This window comes from Diadema antillarum, unplaced genomic scaffold, assembly GCF_040938485.1.
Source record: "Diadema antillarum isolate AM-2024a unplaced genomic scaffold, OU_Dant_1.0 scf00000150, whole genome shotgun sequence".
In the NCBI taxonomy this organism is placed as follows: Eukaryota; Metazoa; Echinodermata; class Echinoidea; order Diadematoida; family Diadematidae; genus Diadema; species Diadema antillarum.
Window position 1 is genome coordinate 1,073,544 of NW_027271039.1, and position 23,876 is coordinate 1,097,419.

At 40.6% G+C, this 23,876-nt stretch overlaps 2 protein-coding genes across 2 annotated transcripts; both read right to left on the minus strand.

Moving 5' to 3' along the window:
• Positions 1 to 914: 914 nt before the first annotated feature.
• On the minus strand, positions 915 to 5,066 carry LOC139721802 (uncharacterized). Its single transcript, XM_071633126.1, has 2 exons — positions 4,897 to 5,066; positions 915 to 4,247 (listed from the first exon to the last, which is right to left on the minus strand). The coding sequence occupies exons 1-2, from the start codon at positions 4,967 to 4,969 to the stop codon at positions 2,275 to 2,277; spliced, it is 2,046 nt and encodes a 681-aa protein (XP_071489227.1). The 5' UTR covers positions 4,970 to 5,066; the 3' UTR covers positions 915 to 2,274.
• Positions 5,067 to 18,002: 12,936 nt separating this feature from the next.
• LOC139721804 (uncharacterized) lies at positions 18,003 to 23,535 on the minus strand. The gene is made up of 2 exons (XM_071633127.1): positions 23,332 to 23,535; positions 18,003 to 21,589 (listed from the first exon to the last, which is right to left on the minus strand). The coding sequence occupies exons 1-2, from the start codon at positions 23,402 to 23,404 to the stop codon at positions 19,059 to 19,061; spliced, it is 2,604 nt and encodes an 867-aa protein (XP_071489228.1). The 5' UTR covers positions 23,405 to 23,535; the 3' UTR covers positions 18,003 to 19,058.
• Between the last annotated feature and the right edge of the window lie 341 nt (positions 23,536 to 23,876).

Here is a 23,876-nt window from a genome sequence, read left to right on the forward strand (position 1 = left end):
ATTAAAGGTCAAGAAAAATAAAGAAAATGATAAGAAAAATTTTGCTTCTTTTGACCATAACTTCAAAAATGTACTTTAAATGTAGTGACCAATATATCATTTAGAAGGTATTATTTTGTACTTTAAGACAGAGACCGTACATCAAAATCTTCAAAAATGGACTTATCGGTTTTTGCGAACAAACTCTTCATATATTTACATACACACACACACACACACACACATATACATATGTGTGATATATGATGAAGAGTGTGACTTTGCCTTTCAGTATTTGAGAGCTATGCTCCGTTTTTAAGATCTTCAAGGTCTAGAATTTATTTTTTTACGGCGTTCTTCTTCTACTGATGCTCTGAAGCACAGTGTCTATTCAAGCACTTAATTTTAATACCAAACCGTGCCGGCTGTGCGATGAATGGGACAAAAAACAGGAAGTAAACCACCAGAGTAACAACAATGAAGGGATTATCAGATTAAACTGAAATTAAGCATGCCTCATTAACACATTCTGTCCATAATTAATGCCAACTTTCAAAGCAGTAGCGCTATCCTTTCAAAAGTTATTAGAGTTGAAAGTGAAGAGTGTGGACAAGGTTTTTCAGAAATGGAAAAGGGATTCTAAAGACACAACTAATCACACTATTCTACCAAAAATGTTCGAGATAAACTGCTAAAAAACACACTTTCCTGCCCGTTTTATAATACCAAATTTTAGCATTATGTAAAAGACGACCTGCCCTTTCAGAAAACATGAAAAAGTCAAGTTTGGCTTTGTTGACCCATTTCACTTATTTTCAGTCCTAACGTAAAATCAGTGTGTGCGACTTTGTTGTTTGTTTTGAGGTGCACGGTCATATACATACATAAAACGGCAGTTGTTATTGATTCCCTAACAACCAAACTGAAACACCAAAAACATTGTTGCGGTATTTATTGATACTAATACGGATTCGAAAGTTTGAGGTGATAATCTGTTATTTCTCAGACGTATTATAATATAATGAAATGACCACCCGTTTATCATGTGACTATTGACATATCGGGCTTATTCGAGAAGAATAATGAAAACGCTGAAAAATCATGTACTAGTTAAAATATGTGTGTATTAGGGGTGTGTGTGTGTGTGTGTGTGTGTGTGTATGTATGTGTCCACGCGTGCGTGTAGGCGGATTGTTTTATGCTATGTACTACAACACACATTTCAAATAGACTTCTGTCCGAGTATACTCAGGACTCGCCCTCAACGGGTTAAAGCTATAAATAAAGGAAAACCTAACAATTACAGCTAAATATCACACTCACACGGACACACGGACACATAATTGAACATACGATAACAATTCGAATATTTTTATGTACTATAGTTTAATCCGGAATGGAGAAAAGATGAATCAGTATTAAAGAACGAGAAGATATTTCAGGTGAGCCGACACCTACGTCCCTTAAAGAACAATGCCTGCCATCCAAACTCAAGACTAGTTTTCAGGTGTTAACAGAAACTAGTACTTGGCGAGTGCCTTTCTTGCTGGTACGCATCGTGAAAAGAGGTGTTCCCAGTTGCTCGCTAGAAGGAAACCTCAATTAGGCCTCTTTATATTAATGTTTCTTTTTCTTGAACCAAACATTTTTTTCCTTTGCAAATAATGTCCTAAAAAGATATAAGATAGTTGATACATTTTTTTTTTCTCAAGATTTATACAGAATACACTTTGTGATATAGTTGCAGATTTTGTCATCCAGCAAATAGGACCTCAATTGAGACGCTTTGTATGTCTGCATAGCAACACAACAATAACCGCATTTCATGACCTAAAGTTGTGTAACCATGATGTCTTAAATGGTTTATTCCGAGGCCGAGGAGCTATTCGAGAGAAATAACGGTAGGTTTATTATTCAGTTTTGCTGTTCAACACAGTGGTTTGTGAGAGGGATGGAGTCAAAGTATGTTCGGAACTCTGTTGTGAGAAAAATCACAATACAGACCTGATACTGGGATAGAAAACTGAGAGATTTATATTGTCACCACTATGACGATTCGTCTTTATTGGGTAGTATTTTAGTATTTCTTGTTGTAAGCACACGAAGAAGAACCTATTGATCTAAACAAAACTATGCTGCAGGAAAAAAAATCGATCTTCAGCATGTGATTTCATGAGGAAGTCAAGAAAGAGAGAAAGCTAATAATCACATCAAATACAGGTCGTCGAAGAAGGTAGAACTGCTGCCGATGGAAAGTAGGCGTGGTATCTATTCTACTTAGAACAGTTACTGGACCTAGGAACGGTTGCCTCCTTGCTGGTTCTGCGCTGGACGTTCAGCGCCCTGGGGTGAGCCGTTTTGACGCTGCTGATCTGCGGGTGCCTGGTCATTGCGACGATTCTCAGGGCGATCTGCTTGTCCTCCTTGTTGGCTTTCCGCTGGACGTTCAGCCTCGCCGGGACGACTATCGATGTTTTCACCGCCCTCGGGTGAGCCTCTTTGACCATTTACATCACGGGCTCTACGCTGTTGCTCAGAGGGTCGTTCTGCTTGGTGGGCAGGCCTCTGCTGCTCTCCACGATTTTGCTCACTGCCACCATTCTCAGGACGCTCTGCTTGCTGTTGTTGAGACTCACCGCGCCCTTCTGCGTTTTCTCCCTCCTGTCGGATTTGAGGACGGTCGGCCCCTTGCTGGTTCTCAGCTGGACGTTCAGCTTGTGGAGAGGATCTTTGGCCATTGACATCACGAGCTCTACGTTGCTCCTGAGATGGCATCTGGGATTCTTCAGGCCTCTGCTGCTGTGCTGGAGACTGTTCGCCGCCACTATTCTCAGGAAGCTGTGGTCGTTCCTGTGCAGACTCGCCACTCATCTCCCCGTTTCCTCCTTCCTGTCGGATTTGAGGACGGTCGGCTCCTTGCTGGTTCTGAGCTGGACGTTCAGCGCCCTCGGATGAGCCCCTTTGTTGTTGCTGCTCTGCAGGTTCCTGATCATTGCGACGATTCTCAGGGCGATCTGCTTGTCCTCCTTGTTGATTTTCAGCTGGACGTTCAGCCTCGCCGGGACGACTATCGATGTTTTCACCGCCCTCGGGTGAGCCTCTTTGACTATTTACATCACGGGCTCTACGTTGTTGCTCAGACGGACGTTCTGCTTGCTGGGCAGGCCTCTGCTGCTCTCCACGATTTTGCTCACTGCCACCATTCTCAGGACGCCCTGCTTGCTGTTGCTGAGACTCACTGCGCCCTTCGGCGTTGTCTCCTTCCTGTCGGATTTGAGGACGGTCGGCCCCTTGCTGATTCTCAGCTGGACGTTCAGCTTGTGGTGAGGATCTTTGGCCATTTACATCACGAGCTCTACGTTGCTCCTGAGATGGCACCTGGGATTCTTCAGGTCCCTGCTGCTCTGCTGGAGACTGTTCGTCGCCTCGATTCTCAGGAAGCTGTGGTCGTCCCTGTTCAGACTCGCCACTCATCTCCCCATTTTCCCCTTCCTGTCGCATTTGAGGACGGTCGGCTCCTTGCTGGTTCTGAGCTGGACGTTCAGCACCCTCGGGTGAGCCGTTTTGACGCTGCTGATCTGCGGGTGCCTGGTCATTGCGACGATTCTCAGGGCGATCTGCTTGTCTTCCTTGCTGGTTCTCAGCTGGACGGTCAGCTTCTCCGGGACGACTATCGATGTTTTCACCGCCCTCGGGTGAGCCTCTTAGGCCATTTACATCACGGGCTCTACGTTGCTGCTCAGAGGGACGTTCTGCTTGCTGGGCAGGCCTCTGCTGCTCTCCACGATTTTGCTCACTGCCACCATTCTCAGGACGCCCTGCTTGCTGTTGCTGAGACTCACCACGCCTTTCGGCGTTTTCTCCTTCCTGTCGGATTTGAGGACGGTCGGCCCCTTGCTGATTCTCAGCTGGACGTTCAGCTCTGCCTTCATTCCTTTCATTACTGGGACGGCCTGCATTTTCGGGACCAACTTGACCGTTTCCACCTTGAGGTCTACGTTCCTGGTCACCTCTGTTGTTTGCCAAGGGAGCCTGGTTGTCATCGGCACTATCAAAGTTTGCCGATCCACTGTCCCCATTGGGTGGTGGTGATGCAGGTGGTGGTTGTGAGGGAGGTGGTGGTGGTGATGCAGGTGGTCCTGTAGGTTGTGGTGGAGGAGGAGCTGTAGGCTCATCCCTGGGTGGTGGTGTCCCCTCGGCTGGTGGATTTATGGAGCCGTTGTTAGGACGTGGCTCATCGGGCACAGTGGCTTCTTCATCACGATTAACTGCAGAAAAGCATACAAGTTGAAAAAAGGAATTGTTGAAATTAATTTTGAACGCTAAAGAGCATCATCATCAAAATACTTATTGTTTACATCGATAGTCAATATTATTTCTTTCATATAAGAATTTTATGGAAATGTTTTGATATGTGCGAACTTCACTTATTACATTTTTGTTTATTTCAGTTGTGTCCTGTTGCCTTACGAGTAGTATGATCTTAACAGCAAAACCGGATTATGTACTACACATTATCATGAGTACGCTCTTATATTCTTGATATCTTTGTGATGGCCGATTCAGCCTACTTTATTAACGACTGAATATTATTTGAGTTTATCGTTTCTAACTGCACACCATGTCATAAACGTATTAAATATTTGCATACAATAAATGCACTGATAATTATGATAATGTGTTTGATTGAATACATCCGCACATACACATTCAATCCAATTCAATTCCAATTTATTTCTTACTTTCATACAAGTTCCCTTATCTTGTCAACAATTAAAAATAGAAGTATACATATTATGGTATCAAGGCGAGCGCGGCTTTCATGTCACCCGTGTTAGATTTTGCTTTAAAAATACAGCAAAACATTTTATTTCATATATCAATCTACTGTGACAAACAAAACTTTGAAATACTCACTGACAAATGCATCACAGCTCGCCAGATAGACGAAAACTGCCAGCAGGACACTGAGAAAAAATCGGTTCGCCATGGCTGGGGACGAGGACCAAATTGGTTTTCCCTTTAGAAGACAGCGTCTCTTCAAGAGCTGAAACCCACAGTACCCGGAGGTTTAAGCTATGTGCAGTATCCCCGATGTAACTCCGCTCGTTTTATAGGATTCACACCAACCACGTGATGTAAGAATAGCCAACCCCAATTTGATTACACAGCATTAGATGAATAAAGGTTAGGCCTATACCTTCAAGGTTACATTTCAGTTTTGATCTCGATATCAATCAATAGCATTACATGTATTTAACATAGGCTTGTCGTAACGTACCTTGAGATAAGATGAAAATTTACCCCGCGTTCTATTCTGATTATCGATCACTCTGTGAAAGTAACACAAGCTGTGAAGTTGGTAATGTTTGTGAGAGGCACGTTAATGCTTGTTAAGTTTATGAAAGCTTCAAAGTTTCATTACCGATGATTGATGTTTCACACTCCCTTCGTGAAGTAAACTATACGTATGCAAACATTCAACACTACCCACACCCATTCAGCCACACTAAGAATCATGCAAACACAAACACACACTTCAAGCCAACACAGATGTCATTTCTATACTTAAAGAAGGCGACATATGCCTCTCAGTTTTGTTTAGGAGATACATACATAGTCAAGCACATGAACTCAAACAAACAGCTCAGATCTCCGTCCATACCATTACCAGCTGCAGAGAAGCACATCACGCATAAAAAGAACAAATCATTATCTAATCAAATCGTAGACAACATCGATGTTTTACCCTTCTGCCTTAAATGTTAAATGCACATGCATTTGTTTTTATTCTTTTATTGCATTTTACCGTCATTACTTAAAGGAGAGATTATAATGACATTCATGATACAGAATTTCCCGGTCAATTCCAATCTCTTGCAAATCTATTTCTTCCAATTAAATGGTCATTAAAATTCAAGAATAAATTACGTTTTGTGTCTATCGGTCCCTCAGTTTAAATTCAAACGCCAAACTATTTTGTTTTAAAGCACGCAGTTTCATTTTTACGCCATCGAAAGTGTATGAAAACAGGAAACCGACCTCATTTTTGAACGAACAGAAGTTGAAATTTATGTTGTCAACTTATGAATTCTCGGCTTGCTTACAATCGTTTACAATTTATCCGCGGAGACACATCAGACATTTTAACATCACATGCAAAGGTCTACAGATTCAAAAGTTTATATTGTAGTTCACATTCGAAGTTTTGCACCAATTTCCTTTCTCTTTTTCTTTTCCTTTCTAATTTTTGACATTAATTTTCTGTTCTTATTTTGTGCTATTCATAACTGCTTGTTTTACTTCTCTCTCTCTCTCTTCCTTATTCCCCTCTGTTTTCCATTTTTGATTTTTATTTGCACTTTATTTCATTTTTGCTTGCTCTTTGTTTGTGCCTGTCATAAACACATTCTATTTGCTGTGTATCTTTATCATGATCGCGGCTAGCTGTCTTCTGTTTGACAACAGGTTTCTTTGCCATTTCAAACTAGTCTGTCTTGTAATTAATAATCTTCATCTATTCGGTGTCGGTCCTCATTCATTAGTGCGTCGCTACAGCATATACCCATTGGTGGTTATCCTTGTTGTTTGTTTGTTTGTTTGGTCGTTTGTTTTGTTTGTTTATTTGTTTGTTTGTTTTGTCTGGATTGTCAGTCAGTTCACTGCCTGCTTCAAGTTTAATGAGTGGAACGGAATGCGTTCGTCCAGTGGAGCACATATTACATTGATGTCATCAAATCCATAACAAATATATCTAAATTGGCCTAGATATATAAAGAAGAATTCCATTTATCTGGTCAAACATAGTTGTAAATCTACTGCGGCATTTGCGGTATTTGAATTTGAAGATTTGGTGATATGTTCTTTTGAACATGATTATAACCGAATTGAAAGAGATGCATACACATACCTTATATTCTTTGGTTGAAATGTGTGGTTTTAATTCAATTTTCAGCTCAATTCAGTTCAGCTGACATTTTTTTTCCATTGAATTCATCCAACAGAAATCGAATCCAAATACAAAGTACACAATTACCCATTTTTTTCTAATTTGTTCTATGAAAAACAAAATAAGAAACAGATAAGAAAAAAATACAGTGAGCTATCGTTTAGCTGCACTCTATTACACTCTTTGCTTCAGCTGTCGATACTAAAACGATCGATTCAGACAAGGACAGGAAATAACATCTTTGGTGATGTATGTGTTAAGTTCCTTTGCATATCCTATTGAGCGGACCCTTCACCCATCACGATTAAATTGATGATTTGTGGTTATGAACACAAACCTACAAACAACAAGCAGCAAAGAAGAAAAACGAAAACAAGAGAAAACAAAAACATAAACAAAATAAAACATTAAGGTATTTTGTGGATTATGAGTTTTAGTGTATGTGTCTTTGTATGTGTGCGTTTGTGTGTGTGTTTGTATGTTTGTTCGTGCGGGTGCAGAAACAGGGAGAAGGAACTAAAGGGAGAGAGAAAAAAAGAGATATTTTCGCAGCTTTGCGACATGAAGAGGATTGGTATTATTGCGCAGAAAGCAGCTGGTGTTCTTCCCAAACACAAGCATTATGTTTAAACAAGATCTTTTTTACGGCCTGATTGTAGTTTGTGTATCCAGCCGAGTTGTAGTGGTAGAAGGTAGCGATATCTCTGACTGTTTGACGTGCCTGGGTGGGTTACATCAAAGTAGGGTGTGAAGGTAGTATATCATGCTCATATGACAGGAATAAAACATACAATCCTTTCAGTGCCACTGGCTGGCTATTTGTTTTAATATTTTATCCCCTTTTTTTTGGGGGGGGGGGGGGTCAGGTTCTGATCGTGACCTCGGTTGCGGTTTGCCTATTAAAATGTTCAAAGATAGTTCTTTAACAGCACTCATCTAACAAGAAATTACTATCGCTTAGAAATTTTGAAAAGTCATTTCAAGCATTGTTTCATTTGATTGCATTCAATTTGTCAGTGTCTTGTGTTCGGAGACACAAGCTGCCAATATTACCGCATAATTCCCTTTTGAACTCTATACAATAATTTCAGAATGTTTAAGTTTGCGAGATTGTGAAGTGTTTTCCTTGGTAATGGTTCATTTGGTTTATCTTCTTAAATTTGCTTTCATGTTAACTTTCATAGTTACTTAAGCGATTAATACACATCTCTTGATCTTACGTAAAATGGGCCACCTTAGTTCAATCTTGAGGTTTTCATATTCTCTGAAAGAGCTATTTTTTCCTATAGAACAAAACGGAAATCGTGTTTTACCAGTGTTTCTGGAAGACTTCTCTGGTAGAATAGTGTGATTATTAATGTCTTAGCGGCTCCTTTTCATTTCCTTGAAAAACACACACATTTACACTGTCTTCACTTTCAATTCTAATAACTTTTTGAAATGATGGTGTTGGTACTTTGAAATTTGGTATTTATTTAATGATAATAGACAGAATGTGCTTATAGACTATAGCTTATAGAAATATCTAGTTTGATTAATAAACTTTTACACATCAGCCAGTCCCAACTCTCTGATATCCCGCTTACTGTTACTGATAACAAGTTTTACGAAGAGGGGCCCAAGTCTTTTTTCTTTATGAAAGTATGCTCATCTGCCATTTTTCACAAAAGTAATACCTCATTCCATCTTCAACTGTCTCAATATCTGTTTTGAATTCAATATATCTTCTGGAGATACAACTGATGCAATGTTCATTCATTAATTCATAATTATGACATGATCTTCGACGGATTTCTCTTACAATGTCACAATTCGTCATTCTTTACATGTGCAAATGTCATGTCAGAAATTACTCTACCTTTTTTTTTACATTAATGTCATAGAGACAATGTTTCTCTGCCGATCAATTATATTTTTCAAATACTGATGCTCTTGTTTGTTGATAATTTAACACATTGAATATCTCAGTACGTTAACATTACACTATTAGTTTAAAAGCAAGCAAGCAAACAAACAAACAAACAAACAGTGTATTAAAGGTATGGTATAGGATGGGCAGGTGGAGATGAGGAATGGACTTTTAACTTTTTGCGAAATACCAAGAAACCATAGTGCAGAACATACCATTCTTGGAGGAATTTAAAGTTAATTTGATGAAAATTGGTTTCGGAATGGCTGAGACATCGAAAAAAATAGAACAAAGTTGGTCTTACTTTTTCGCTCTGGTTTGGATATCCCAGCCATTTCAAAACCAATTTTTAATAAAAAAAAAACAAAAAAAAAACGTTGGATTCCTCTAGGAATTACATGCTCCTTCATATTTCATAAGACGTTTCTCATATCCCACAAAATAATGTTAAAAACCTGAAGTTTGGTCTCAACCAGAACTATAAAATCGCTATAAACGTACTTCTGTTCTCTATTGTTTCTTCTCTGGCATTCTCGCCACTTATTTACATATTCTCTCCTCCCCCTCCTCTCTCTCTCTCTCTCTCTCCCTCTCTCCCTAATTCTACTTATCATAGACCTTTCACACAAAGTGAAAACATTTCTGTTCTGTTGTTTTCACCATCGTTATATCCGTTCTTTGTTCGTTTGTGAAAGTTTGGTTAGTTTCCTTTAGTTAGGAGACGAACATAATATAATAAGAAATGCAATTGCTGTAAAATCTGTTCATCTCTTGTACATTGCCACTTCAGGTTTTAGACAGAGTGCATTTTTGTTGGACATGTGAAGAATATGTTGAATGCATTTCGGGAATAATCAATTTGAGATATCTTTGAATTTTCATAATCACTAATCGAATTATTGAACTAGCACCACTGGTATATCGGATATGTGCCCGCCAAAAAATAAAAATAAAACAAAATAAAACAAAACATAACATAACAAAAACAAAAAGCAAAAGCAAAAGAGAGAGGGAAAAAAAGAAAATGCTTCACGAAAACACTTTTAGTATCTGTCTGCTCCAGAATGTAGACGAATATATATATATATATATATATATATATATATATATTATATATATATATATATATATATATATATATTATATATATATATATATATATACGTATATATAGTGAGAACTTTGAGCAAAGAAAATGGTTTTCATCGGGTTTCGAACCCGAGAACCCGAAACCCAAATGTGTGTGCGTGGCACACATACACACACTATAGCTTCTGACCACACGAGCAAAGAGAGTTAAGGGTTTGGGATGGACACCGATCTAGGGCTTTCAATAGCTCAGTCGGTAGAGCACCGGTCTAGTAATCCGGAGATCTCGGGTTCGAATCCGGATGAAAACCCATCTTCTTTGCTCAAAGTTCTCACTATTCATTATTTGTTTCTGGTCAGTTTTTCCCTTTCTTGTTTCGATATGTATTACAAAAAGCTGCATCGCTTCGGCGATCCCTCGCATTTATTCCAAAGTTGATTTACATCCTTTGGGTTTATGTCAGGGAAATGTGTGTGTATGTGGCACACATACACACACTATAGCTTCTGACCACACGAGCAAAGAGAGTTAAGGGTTTGGGACGGACACCGATCTAGGGCTTTCAATAGCTCAGTCGGTAGAGCACCGGTCTAGTAATCCGGAGGTCTTGGGTTCGAATCCCGATGAAAACCCATTTTCTTTGCTCAAAGTTCTCACTATTCATTACAGTGTATTTGTTTCTGGTCAGTTTTTCCCTTTCTTGTTTCGATATATATATGTATATATATATATATATATATATATATATAAATATATACTGTATATATATATATATATATATATATATATATATACAGTATGTCCCAAAAAATTACAACGGGGCCCTCCGCAATGATATCTTTAAAATAGTGTATCAATCTAAATACAAATTCAGGGTATGAAACTATAACTCATTGCCCACATCTTACAGAAAACCTCATTCGATTTGCTTCAGTGGTCAAACTGAAATGAGGAATTTTGTAGAGCATGTCAGGAATCTCTTCCGTCCAAATTCTGTCTATCATTCCCACACAAGAGCATTGAATTGTTAAATTTGGAAGAATCAGACTCATGACATGCTTTACAACAATCCACATTTCTCTGTGACCGCTTAACCAAACTGAATGGGGTTTTCTGCAAAATAGAGCTAAAATGTTATATCTTAAGACCGTGAAGTAGCATTTAAAAGAATTAATCAAATTGGGTGTTATCAATGCGAAAATCTGATTGTAATTTTGGGGGGACATACTGCAGTAAGTCGCCCCAAAAATTACAATTAGATTTTCGAATTGATAATACCCAATATGATCGACCTGTCAAAATGCTACTTCAGGGTGGATGACATTCTTGCTACAAAAATGCGTGACCTTTTCTAAAAAATAACTCGTGAGGTACGCTTTCTCGACAGAGCGCTCGAACGCTTCAAATCTGGCACAGTTCGGTGCGGTACGCTTTGGTTCAGTTCGCTTTGGTTCGCTTTAGAGCGCTCGAAAGCAGCCACTGACAGCTGAATTTATGAATATGCATAGGACAGTATGTTATGATAAACAGTTCGGGGGTTACATAAATTAGCCAATTGCGTCAGCCCATTTTCGCTATCCACTATTATTCACCCTCGCTATTAAAGTGAGCTCCTTTCATTTCCTCCTTAGTTCAGCGGAGCCGTTTGTTTTAATTGGCCACATTAGTAAATGATAATATTCTGCGGTCTGAATGTGAGTAAGCCATGAGTAGACTTTTCATCTTTCCGCACTAAAATGTCATGAGGCTCTGCTGTTCCTGGTTGCTGTAGAACAAGGGTAAGATATTTCAGCGTAGCTTCCCTCCAGAAGAATGTGAGTAAAGGGCTCGGACAGACTTTTAAATCTACTCGCTCCGAGTGATGCAGCCAATGAGACTTCCTCGGTGCTCACAACGGTCCAGTTTGCATCCAAGGCTAAGGTATGTATACCGTCAGGCTCTGTCCTGCTTCTCTGAAAACATGTGAAGGTTGTTCTGCAGACTCGGACGTGGTATTAAAGGGAAGCAGTCCTGAGATTTTCACTGTAATGATAATTAAGAAGAGTAAATAAACATAACCTTTCACCAGTAATACGCGTGGAAATGAAAAACTGTCTGCGTACGCGATTTTTGAAAAAAAAAAAATTCCTGCAAGCGATCGTGTTTAGCGAGCCGGCAAAAAGATGGTACGTCATGCATGCCCTACTCACCAAGTTGACAGCCGTGCCTCTAAAAACCAATTTAAGTGTTGAAATGATTAGTTTTAGATCAGAATAATTTTATCATATAATGTGAAAGTTTGTGGTTTTATTATTTCAAACAAAATATTTCAAGCTTAGATTTATATAATTCATGAAAAATTGATATTGTTAACATAAATTTATATGTATTTTTAAATCAAATATACCACGAACTTGACATCAAATAGGCACGGTCCTTTTCTATCTTCCGTCTGTGTTGCATAATTCTTGCGCGCGAATTCTTACCATACCGTCTAGCTGATTTTGCCGAAGATAACCTGTGCATGAGAGAGTCGAACTCTTCAAAGAAAATATTGTTGTATCTCAATATTTCTGTAAGTAGTCAGATATCGCCTTTCCTCGAAAAAAAAAAACCAAAACAAAACTATGACGTGAGCCGGGAAGGGTAAACACAGGGGGTCGTAGGGATATGATTTCGCTCCACTTTGCCGTGCATGTCCAGTCGGCACTTGCAGCAGCTAGCTCAGTGGCACTGTACTGCAGTCCAACCCCGGCTGCAGCCCCGCGGTAAATGAAACATAGCTAGCCACTTTCCTTACCTCTCTACGCTTTTTTCCCTTGGTTCTCTTCGAATTCGATGCTCGAGGTGTTTCTGTTTTGTAACTCATGTGAGCAAATGGTCGGGATTGCATCTGGCTTCAGGAGTTTTCTCGGTTTATAACCGAGGGCCACAGCCTGCCGGTCCACGTAAAAACATCGTTTCTCAAATGGTCCACGCACAGGTAGGTCACAACACGATATCGAAATTTTGTAGGCCCTAAGTTTCTTACGTTCGGCATCGTTGTACCGAGATTTCCCAGCTATACAGCTCACCTTTCACGATACTTTTGTGGGTCTGGGACGGAAAAAAGGATTTTCCTGGGAAATTTTCTGCACGATTCGAGCAAAACTACTGATGTAAGATAGCCTGACCAGACGACGATGAATGCGGTCGCCCCTATAGTATACTAGCAGGCCTGTTGCTGTGTAGAACCGTTTCTACCTACAATCTGTACGTACTAGAACGTATGCATGAGCGGCGACAGGGCTGCAGCTGCGCTTGTGATAGACTGGGAAAGTGTGAAGGGCAAACCGCGTACGGGGTATCTACTGTAGATCTAGTTGTACCGTCCACACGTGAACTGTGCAACTATAATACACAATACACACACACACACACACACACACACACACCCTCACACACACACACAACGTAGAAACAATGTCAAATACTAGTAGCCACCGACTTCTTCATGCATCCGGGTAACTAGGGAGCGTACGGCTAACGAGCAGAACACGGCTTGGAAGAGTTGTGCCTCGGTGACGTCTGACTCTCCGCCAGGACTTGCTCATTAGCATATTCACCATGCAGATTCACACTTTTTCAACCAAAATTTACGAGCTTATTTGGTGATTTGAAAGTTGTTTTTTTTTTTGGTGAAAGTAGTTCATTGGAGGTACCAACAAAATATATATATTTTAATTCGTGAGGACTGCCTCACTTTAATATAAAGAGGAATAACAATCGAAATTGACGTTGGGGCTTTTATATCTCCTTCTTTTATGCCCGCAATTCCATAGAGGTACAATGATTTATAATTGTTGCAATTCGTTACTAGATTATCTTATTTCCAACGTTATTACTTCATTTTCGTCTCTGACACAATAAGGGGTATAGTTGATGCACTTTGTGATACCTGTCTCATAGAAATCGATGGTTCATTTTTTTTTAGTCTGTTTAACCCGCATGTCTACCAAATGCAAAAATATTGTATATGTGTATATATGTGTGTGCTTTATATATTAATCGAATCTGTGTCACCATGAATAAAGCAAAGAACAAAAAATCGCTGGATGATTTCTCTCACAGACCTCACAATCATAAAGAAAATTTTCTAGATTTGATCCAGAGACAATACTCTATATGGCATAACCATGTCTATAAAGTTGCGAAAATCAAAGATCGAGAATTATGTGATAAAAGGGCTGTTCAGGTAAGGTGGTTACTTCAATGTTAGTATTTGTTGTCCTCAGACTATAAAGTAAGATTCAAAATAGCCTTGTCTTAATATTCATCTTTTATATACGAAACCAATACAGAAAAATAAGGGACACCAATCAATAGTAGAAAACAACATCTGTTTAAAGCGCACGTAATTATTCAATGATCCCTTACTTTAACCCGTTCCATACTGAATTCTGAAATCCCTATAGACTTAGTACACAGGCCACCAGGTTCCCGTATGGAAATGACACTGCTGCTAAACACAACAGATGGAATTAGCCTTCAACATTTTCGAATTTTACGATTAAACATAAAGTAGATACATTTAATCATAAATGTGACCCTGCATCACAAAATCTAAAAAAAGTCACCAGACATAGATTTTTAGTAAAGGGCAGATTCAGAAAGAGCAGACTCCAAGCTTTGCAATGATGTATAGCTCAATTGAAAATAAATGTGACCCTGCACCACAAAACCAACAAAAAGTCGCCAAACATGGATTTTTAGTTAAGGCCAGATTCTGGAAGAGCGGACTCTAAGCTTTAAAAAAATGGACTTTCCTAACCTATCTAAAATTGAAAGAAAGTACACACTCTGGATAAGTTTGAACTGAGAAAAGAGGCTCTGAAGAACAGGGTCTATTCAAACGCTTAATCTTTAGATAACAAGCCGCGCTCCCTGTGCGATGAATGGAACAAAAACCAGGATAGTAACCACCAGAGCAATAACAATGAAGGGGTTATCAGATTAAGCTGAAAGTGTGCATGCTTTATCAACACATTCTGTTAATAATCCATGCTAACTTTCTAAGCAGTAGCATCATCCCTTCTACAGTTATTGGAGTTGAAAGTGATGAGCATGGACAGGGTTTTTAAGAAATGAAAAGCTGACTCTATGAGAAACACCTCATTACACTATTCTACCTAAATGTGTTCCAGAAAAAAAAAAAACTGCTAAAAACCAAATTTCGTTCTCGTTTTATGATCCCAAACTTTAGTATAATGTGAAAGAAGACTTGCTCTTTCAGGGTATGTAAAAGCCAAGATTGGTTAGGTTAACCTATTTCACCTACTTCAAGCTCTCGCACAAAATCAGTGCGTGCGACTTCTTGTTCGTTTTGTGATGCAAGGTCACAAATGGACTCTCCAAACCTATGTAAATATTGGTAAGAAAGCACATACTCTGGAAAAGTGGAAAGCGAGAAAAGAGGCTCTGAAGTACAGGATCTATGTGTCTATTCATGTCTATTTTATTAATCTTTACCCAACCGTGTTAGCTGTGCAATGAATGGGACAAAAAACAGGACGTTAACCGCTAGAGCAACAACAATGAAGAGATTATCAGATTAAATTGAAATCAAGCATTCTCTATTTACACATTCTGTCCTTGATTAATGCCTACTTTCAAAGCAGTTGCATTATCTCTTCAAAAGTTATCAAGCTTGAAAGCGAGTATGCAAAGGATTATCAAGAAATGAAAAGGGGCCCCTAAGACATACCTGATCTCACTACTTTACAAAAAAAGGGTTGTAGAAAAACTGCGGAAAATGCACTTTCCCATTCATTTATAATCCCAAACTTAAGAATAATGTAGAAGAAGGGTAGCTCTTTCAGAAAATATGAAAAACCTAAAATTGACTTGGTTGACCTGTTTCACCTTTTTTGAGTCCTCACTTAAAATCAAGGGGTGCGACTTTTTGTTCGTTTTGTGGTGCACGGTTACAAATACATTGTATATGTCTATATAAAGTTCGAGGTGTGTCAGAGAAGGACTGGGTGTCATAAAATGTTTATTTCAAACCCCCACTTCAACCTAAAAGATTTCATCTTCAAAGTAATCTATCTGGAGTATGTAACTGTGATCTTAGCTCTCTGCAGCCATCAGTTTGTTTGTTGTTGTTGTTTTTTTTTTCTACATAGTTTTATACACACACCCTCTGTTTCAGGTCGTTCAGTAATGAGAGAAGACCAACGAATAAACTTAAGTTTCTGGCACGGTTGGGGAAAACTCCGTCAAATGTGCTGAGATTGCTGCAGGACGTGTACGGAGATGAGACGATGTCACGCACATGTGTTTTTCAGCCGTGCAAGAAGTTTAAAGAAGGACCAGAGGACATTGAAGATGACTCCATGTGTAGACAAGTTAGGATTGCCAATTTGTATTGAGTTGTACATCATTTTAAAGCTTTGTTACGCCTGCTACTTCTGAATCTGCTATTAACTAAAAATCAATTTCTTGTGAATTTGTGTTGGTTTTGTGATGTAGCGTCACACACAAACACACAAACACACACACACACACGCACACACACGCACACACACACACACGTATATATATATATATATATATATTGAGTAGGTTGACCACGTGTTGGAGAGATAATAAGATTTGAAATAAACTGGAATAAAAGTTCATGTTGTATTCACCTACAGTTTATTTCTGCACACAAATTTTCGAGCGATTGTTCCAGTTTTGTATATATACGTGTATATATATATATATTATATATTTGATATAACACAAAAGAGTTTCCTTTGCTCAAAGTTGGTCAAAGTTGTCAGTAATAAAAATCTTTCTTTTTTTTTTTTAGTTTTCACCTTGCTCGCCTTCTTTATGTAGGCATTTATATGATAACAATAATAATAATAATAATAATAATGTTTTCATCTGAGATTTTGATTTGAGATATCAATTTTCTTTTTTCTGTTGGATATCGTTTTTTTTTTTATATGTAGGCCTAAAAGATATATTTTATTTACGTTACAGGATGAGCTGTCATGGTGATAATTGTTAAAAGAATGAAAGAAATATTGTTCATTTTATTGAAATTTGGCACATGTGATTGATGTGATGTGCAGGTGTGAAAATTGTTTTACTTTTTTCTTTTGTTTAAATCAAAATCAATATATGGAGATGAAATAGTAACGGCAATTTTTTAATGACTAGCTGTGTAATGATATGTTAACAGTGATTTTTTTTCCCTTTTCCTCATTTCTTCTCTTTTCGTTTTCTTTTCTTTTTGATAAAGTAATCTGAGTATTGATGGGCTGGTACCCTCACTGATTTCATTATCAGTTGAAACAGTAATGATTTTTTATTTTGTGTTAATTAGTGTTGCCATGTTGACAGGATATTTTTTATCTCACCTTTTTTTGTTTCGTTTTTGTAAAAGCAATTTCAGAATTGATTGGGCTGGTACCCTCATAGATTAATCACTTCTTTTGATTTAACACATGTGACCTCTGTAATATTTGTTCTTTTTTTATATCATGTCTTTATATGATTGTTTGTACAGAGCACCGAAATAATCTGTCTGCTTTTTTAACTATGATCGTAAAACATGTGCAATTCAGCCTTTGGCTGCCAGACATGATTTTTTAATAAAACCTGTTCAATAATAATCTACATATGTATATATTATATCATATATGTGAGCATGGGTGTGTGTCTGTTGGCGTTCGTGTGCATGTGTGCGTGTGCGTGCTATTCAAACACACATCTTAGTTGGGACAAAGGAATACATGTATCAAGGAATACCTCCGCAAGACAGTACAATGCAAAATCATGACATCCAAACCTGATAGTCGATGAAATATCATCGAAATATGTAAGCATTATACTCAGTATCTTTACAACAACAACAACAACAACAACAACAACAACAACAGGAAAGATACATCATCAACACATACCTGTGCGTTCGAACCAGTAAACACACACTCAGACAAAACATTAGTTACTCAGACACGCGATGGCATGCATTTTTGGAACAGCAATGGACACATGCACACGCAGTCAACTTTTTATGGTACACATGAAATCCACAAAGAGACTAGAATCAAAGGCTGATATTATGCTTTGAAAGGAGTAATTAATTTATTTGTACTACTATCTAATACAAACGTGTGCCAAGCCGGACAACGAATTAGAAGAAAGAAAGAAAAGAGACCGTTCCAACAAAAGATGTCATGCCTGTCAAAACTTGAATGATAAAGTAATGTATCCGGAATAGATTTTCATTTCTTTCTTCTCTTTAATGAGTCAGATTTGAATCAGCAAGAGTCTGGAGCTGTTCATTCATTATTGTAAGAGAGAACGTCGTATATTTTGTTTTAGAAAAAAATGATACGTTGAAGAATCACTTCATATTCCTTTTCTCCAGTATGACAGAACAGTTGTTGTATGTATTAAATGCTTGGTATGCGTTTATCATTGAATATCCCTCTTGTTTAATCATTAGTTGGTTATGGTTAATATACAGGTATATGATAATTATAACTAATAGTATGACATGGCTTCACTTTTATATGAAAACTCGAGATGATAACGGGCCAGTAGCATTAGTTATTGAACTGCTTCTTTAGGTTGTGTTTTGGTGCACATATAGATGTAAGAGAAGCCGTTCCCAGTCCCTCTATTCGAAGCTTGGTGCCACCTGATCCACGGGAGGAGGGCGGGCCTTTTCGGGTTCCTTTTCTCGGCGGTCAGCATTCTCTCCTGCGTTCTGATTGTCTTCTTGTTCAGCTCGACGGAAGAAGCCGCTGTTAGGTAATCTTTCCTCGTCGTTTTGTGGTGGAGGGCGTGTCCCATTACTTGTTGGAGGTGGCATGTCATTCGTAGGAGGAGGTTGAGTTGCGTTTGAAGGAGGCGGGCGTGGTCTATTTCCTTCCTGTTCAGGAGCTCTTCGTGGGCTGGGTCCCTGTTCTCGGCGGTAGCCACTCTGTTCTCTACGCTGGTTATTTTCTTCCTCAGCTTGACGTGAGAAACCGCTGTCCCTGTCCTGCTCTCCGTTTTGTGTTGGTGGACGTGTTCCATTTGTTGGTGGAGGCTGCGTGCCATTCATAGGAGGAGGTTGAGTTGAGTTTGCTGGGGGCGGGCGTGGTCTGTTTCTTTCCTGATCAGCAGCTCTAGGTGGGCGGGGCCTCTGCTGCCGGCGACCGCCATTCCGTTCTCCCGGCTGGTTGTTTTCTTTCCTCAGCTTGACGTGAGAAACCGCTGTCCCTGTCCTGCTCTCCGTTTTGTGGTGGTGGACGTGTTCCATTTGTTGGTGGAGGCTGCGTGCCATTCATAGGAGGAGGTTGAGTTGAGTTTGCTGGGGGCGGGCGTGGTCTGTTTCTCCCCTGATCAACAGCTCTAGGTGGGCGGGGCCTCTCCTGCCGGCGACCGCCATTCTGTTCGACAGGCTGGTTGTTTTCTTCCTCAGCTTGACGTGAGAAACCGCTGTCCCTGTCCTGCTCTCCGTTTTGTGGTGGTGGACGTGTTCCATTTGTTGGTGGAGGCTGCGTGCCATTCATAGGAGGAGGTTGAGTTGAGTGTGCTGGGGGCGGGCGTGGTCTGTTTCTCCCCTGATCAGCAGCTCTAGGTGGGCGGGGCCTCTCCTGCAGGCGACCGCCATTCTGTTCTCCAGGCTGGTTGTTTTCTTCCTCAGCTTGACGTGAGAAACCATTGTCCCTGTCCTGCTCTCCGTATTGTGGTGGTGGACGTGTTCCATTTGTTGGTGGAGGCTGCGTGCCATTCATAGGAGGAGGTTGAGTTGAATTTGCTGGGGGCGGGCGTGGTCTGTTTCTCCCCTGGTCAGCAGCTCTAGGTGGGCGGGGCCTCTCCTGCTGGCGACCGCCATTCCGTTCTCCCGGCTGGTTGTTTTCGTCCTCAGCTTGACGTGATAAACCGCTGTCCCTGTCCTGCTCTCCGTTTTGTGGTGGTGGACGTGTTCCATTTGTTAGTGGAGGCTGCGTGCCATTCATAGGAGGAGGTTGAGTTGAGTTTGCTGGGGGCGGGCGTGGTCTGTTTCTTCCCTGATCAGCAGCTCTAGGTGGGCGGGGCCTCTGCTGCCGGCGACCGCTATTCCGTTCTCCCGGCTGGTTGTTTTCTTCCTCAGCTTGACGTGAGAAACCGCTGTCCCTGTCCTGCTCTCCGTTTTGTGGTGGTGGACGTGTTCCATTTGTTGGTGGAGGCTGCGTGCCATTCATAGGAGGAGGTTGAGTTGAGTTTGCTGGGGGTGGGCGTGGTCTGTTTCTTCCCTGATCAGCAGCTCTAGGTGGGCGGGGCCTCTGCTGCCGGCGACCGCCATTCCGTTCTCCCGGCTGGTTGTTTTCTTCCTCAGCTTGACGTGAGAAACCGCTGTCCCTGTCCTGCTCTCCGTTTTGTGGTGGTGGACGTGTTCCATTTGTTGGTGGAGGCTGCGTGCCATTCATAGGAGGAGGTTGAGTTGAGTGTGCTGGGGGCGGGCGTGGTCTGTTTCTCCCCTGATCAGCAGCTCTAGGTGGGCGGGGCCTCTCCTGCAGGCGACCGCCATTCTGTTCTCCAGGCTGGTTGTTTTCTTCCTCAGCTTGACGTGAGAAACCATTGTCCCTGTCCTGCTCTCCGTATTGTGGTGGTGGACGTGTTCCATTTGTTGGTGGAGGCTGCGTGCCATTCATAGGAGGAGGTTGAGTTGAGTTTGCTGGGGGTGGGCGTGGTCTGTTTCTCCCCTGGTCAGCAGCTCTAGGTGGGCGGGGCCTCTCCTGCTGGCGACCGCCATTCCGTTCTCCCGGCTGGTTGTTTTCGTCCTCAGCTTGACGTGATAAACCGCTGTCCCTGTCCTGCTCTCCGTTTTGTGGTGGTGGACGTGTTCCATTTGTTAGTGGAGGCTGCGTGCCATTCATAGGAGGAGGTTGAGTTGAGTTTGCTGGGGGTGGGCGTGGTCTGTTTCTTCCCTGATCAGCAGCTCTAGGTGGGCGGGGCCTCTGCTGCCGGCGACCGCTATTCCGTTCTCCCGGCTGGTTGTTTTCTTCCTCAGCTTGACGTGAGAAACCGCTGTCCCTGTCCTGCTCTCCGTTTTGTGGTGGTGGACGTGTTCCATTTGTTGGTGGAGGCTGCGTGCCATTCATAGGAGGAGGTTGAGTTGAGTTTGCTGGGGGTGGGCGTGGCCTGCTTCTTCCCTGATCAGCAGCTCTAGGTGGGCGGGGCCTCTGCTGCCGGCGACCGCTATTCCGTTCTCCCGGCTGGTTGTTTTCTTCCTTAGCTTGACGTGATAAACCGCTGTCCCTGTCCTGCTCTCCGTTTTGTGGTGGTGGACGTGTTCCATTTGTTGGTGGAGGCTGCGTGCCATTCATAGGAGGAGGTTGAGTTGAGTTTGCTGGGGGTGGGTGTGGTCTGTTTCTTCCCTGCTCAGCACCTCTTCGTGGGCTGGATCCCTGTTCACGCTGAAAGTCACCTTGCTCAGCAGATCGGAAGAAGCCATTACCAGTAATTCTTCCTCCTCCGTTCAGTGGTGGTGGACGTGGAGGACGTGTTCCATTGATTGGTGGAGGCTGCGTCCCATTGATTGGAGGAGGACTTGAGCCATTGATTGGTGGGTGTGTATCATTTGGATGTATGAGGATGATGTCTTCTTCTCCTAAGCGTGGTCTGCCTTGGACATTCACTCGTTCACGTCCATCTCGTTGGCGAGGAGAAACTGTAGTTCGTGTATCAACGAAAGTATAGAACACGGAAATGAAATATTAAGGAATTACTAGTGAAAATGATTCTACGTGCATTCTGTGTCTCATACAGTGAACGATAGCGGAAGTACATGTATTTTGACAAGGCTAGACGTTGGCGGTGACTCTTTGGCCCGGTGCCACAGTAAAAGATAGCATAAGAAAAAAATAAGGTACACTGTCTAATGCCTAAGATGTTGGGCAGATATAATAATAATAGTATATCGTGGTAGCCCATTGAAAATCTGCGAGTGGCAGATTGTGTTGTATATGGTTTATTTTTATTTTTTCTCCAAGTAAAAGAAAGAATACATAACGGCTCATTTTAAATAAAGACATATTTCTAGTAGTAAGAGTTGGAAAACCTGTGTTGCTCCATTCGATATTTATTTGCAATATATCGAAAGAGTCTGTCAAGAAATTTACCTCGTTGACGCGATTTGCCAGGATGATGAGTTGTTTCTGAGTACTTTGAAATCAAAAATAAAAGTCGGTATTTACCAGAAAGGTCCAGGTTAACTCGTTCTCAGGGGCAACTCGGCCCTATTTCAGACAATTTACACGCAATTCGTGATTGCCATATTGTATTCATAGGCGCACGTTCATTTTTTTTTTTAGTTTATTTGATGCGCACCTTGTATCTGCCCATAACTTCGACCAGTCAGGACAAGAAGCGCTCACAAAGTACCACACTGTACAATCAAGGGGACAACTCGGCCCCGCCATCAATGTGAGACTGAGTTTTCCACGAGCCCGAATTAGCTTGACATGATCGGGTAAGTTCTGAGACGCGAACATTTCTGGTTCATATTTCGCACTCTCGTCGTTTAGAAAAAAAAACAAAAAACAAAAAAATTTATCCATCTTGTTATTACAGTATCACAGTGATCCGCACTTTTCTTAGACGCACATGTACATTCCAAAGCGAAATCTGCAGGCCTTTAACCTAGATCCGCTTTAGCTGCCAACACAACTGGCCAACTTGCCCTTAGTCGCCATAGTAAAACTCAATTTATTTTGCACAAAAATCGGCTGTTATGATGGTGATGATGATAACTATTATTATTGTTATTATTGCCCAATTTGAAAATATAATTTCTTATCAAAGAAGTGACGTATGTGTACGATTATATTTAAACTCTTCATCTTCTTGAACATTATGTCATGTTGAAGATGCAACATCAATTTTGTACATCGATTTGATATTTGATTTAAAGGCGAAATGAACTTGTTATCACTTAATATGTCATAATCTCCTTCTTAGTAGTCTACTGTCAATTTTAACAGAGTTCAACGTCGTTTCATATAGTTTCAATCCTTTCGTAAAACATTTAATCTTGCAATATGATTTGTCTCCTTTACTTCTGATACAGATTACTGGTATTTGCTGCCATTTTGGTAGATTATCATACCTGCAATGTTGACATAATTATTTATTTGAGCACAACATTAGATTTCATTTATATTATTTTCTTTTGATTAGGATAAAATGGGATTTCCCCCGGAGTGTCATTATGTTGCAGTTTTCGAGTTCCATAGTTCTGTATTACAATTTAAGCAAATGGATTTTGAAAACAATATGGCGTGTTGAGAGTTTACAATATTAAAAAAAATTAAGTTTAGTCAATATCACGATTCCATGTCCGGTGACTTACCCTTGCTTAAGTAGTAACCGGCAATGAATAATTTCTGATAAAATAAAAACTGGAAGACTTACAGGGCAAGGCATTACAGCTGGTCGAAATAGCGAAGACAGCGAAAAGCGCGTAGAAGATGACCCGCGTTGTCATGGCTACGAATTCGAGCCACTCAGCTGGTTCGTCAGGTCTGGAAGAAGAGTTATGCCTCTGGGTTGAAGTAGACGATTTGGCGTTGACTGCACAGACGACGACCAAATGTCCTGTCACATTCTTCGCTGAAAGTGTCCAGCCTTTTATAGCTTCAGAGTCGAGATGGCGTGATAGTCTTGCTTTCCCATTTTAAGCATAGCATACGGTGTATCATTACAATGATGCAGGATAAATTATGTTTGTAGAACGTGGTTTAGATATTGACCCATATCTCCTGACAATGGGTTGGTCTTCACCCCGCTTAAGAGAAGATTATGTTCACGAGCAATCGATTGAGTGGTCACCTTCTATAACTTGATATCACGCAAGCTCAAGGCGTTGTTTGATCGATGTACACCTGAAATTATCGTGACATGTCAATAAAGTAACTGTAGAGATGTTGACCTGTGTATCGTCCCCGTGTTTCCCCCAA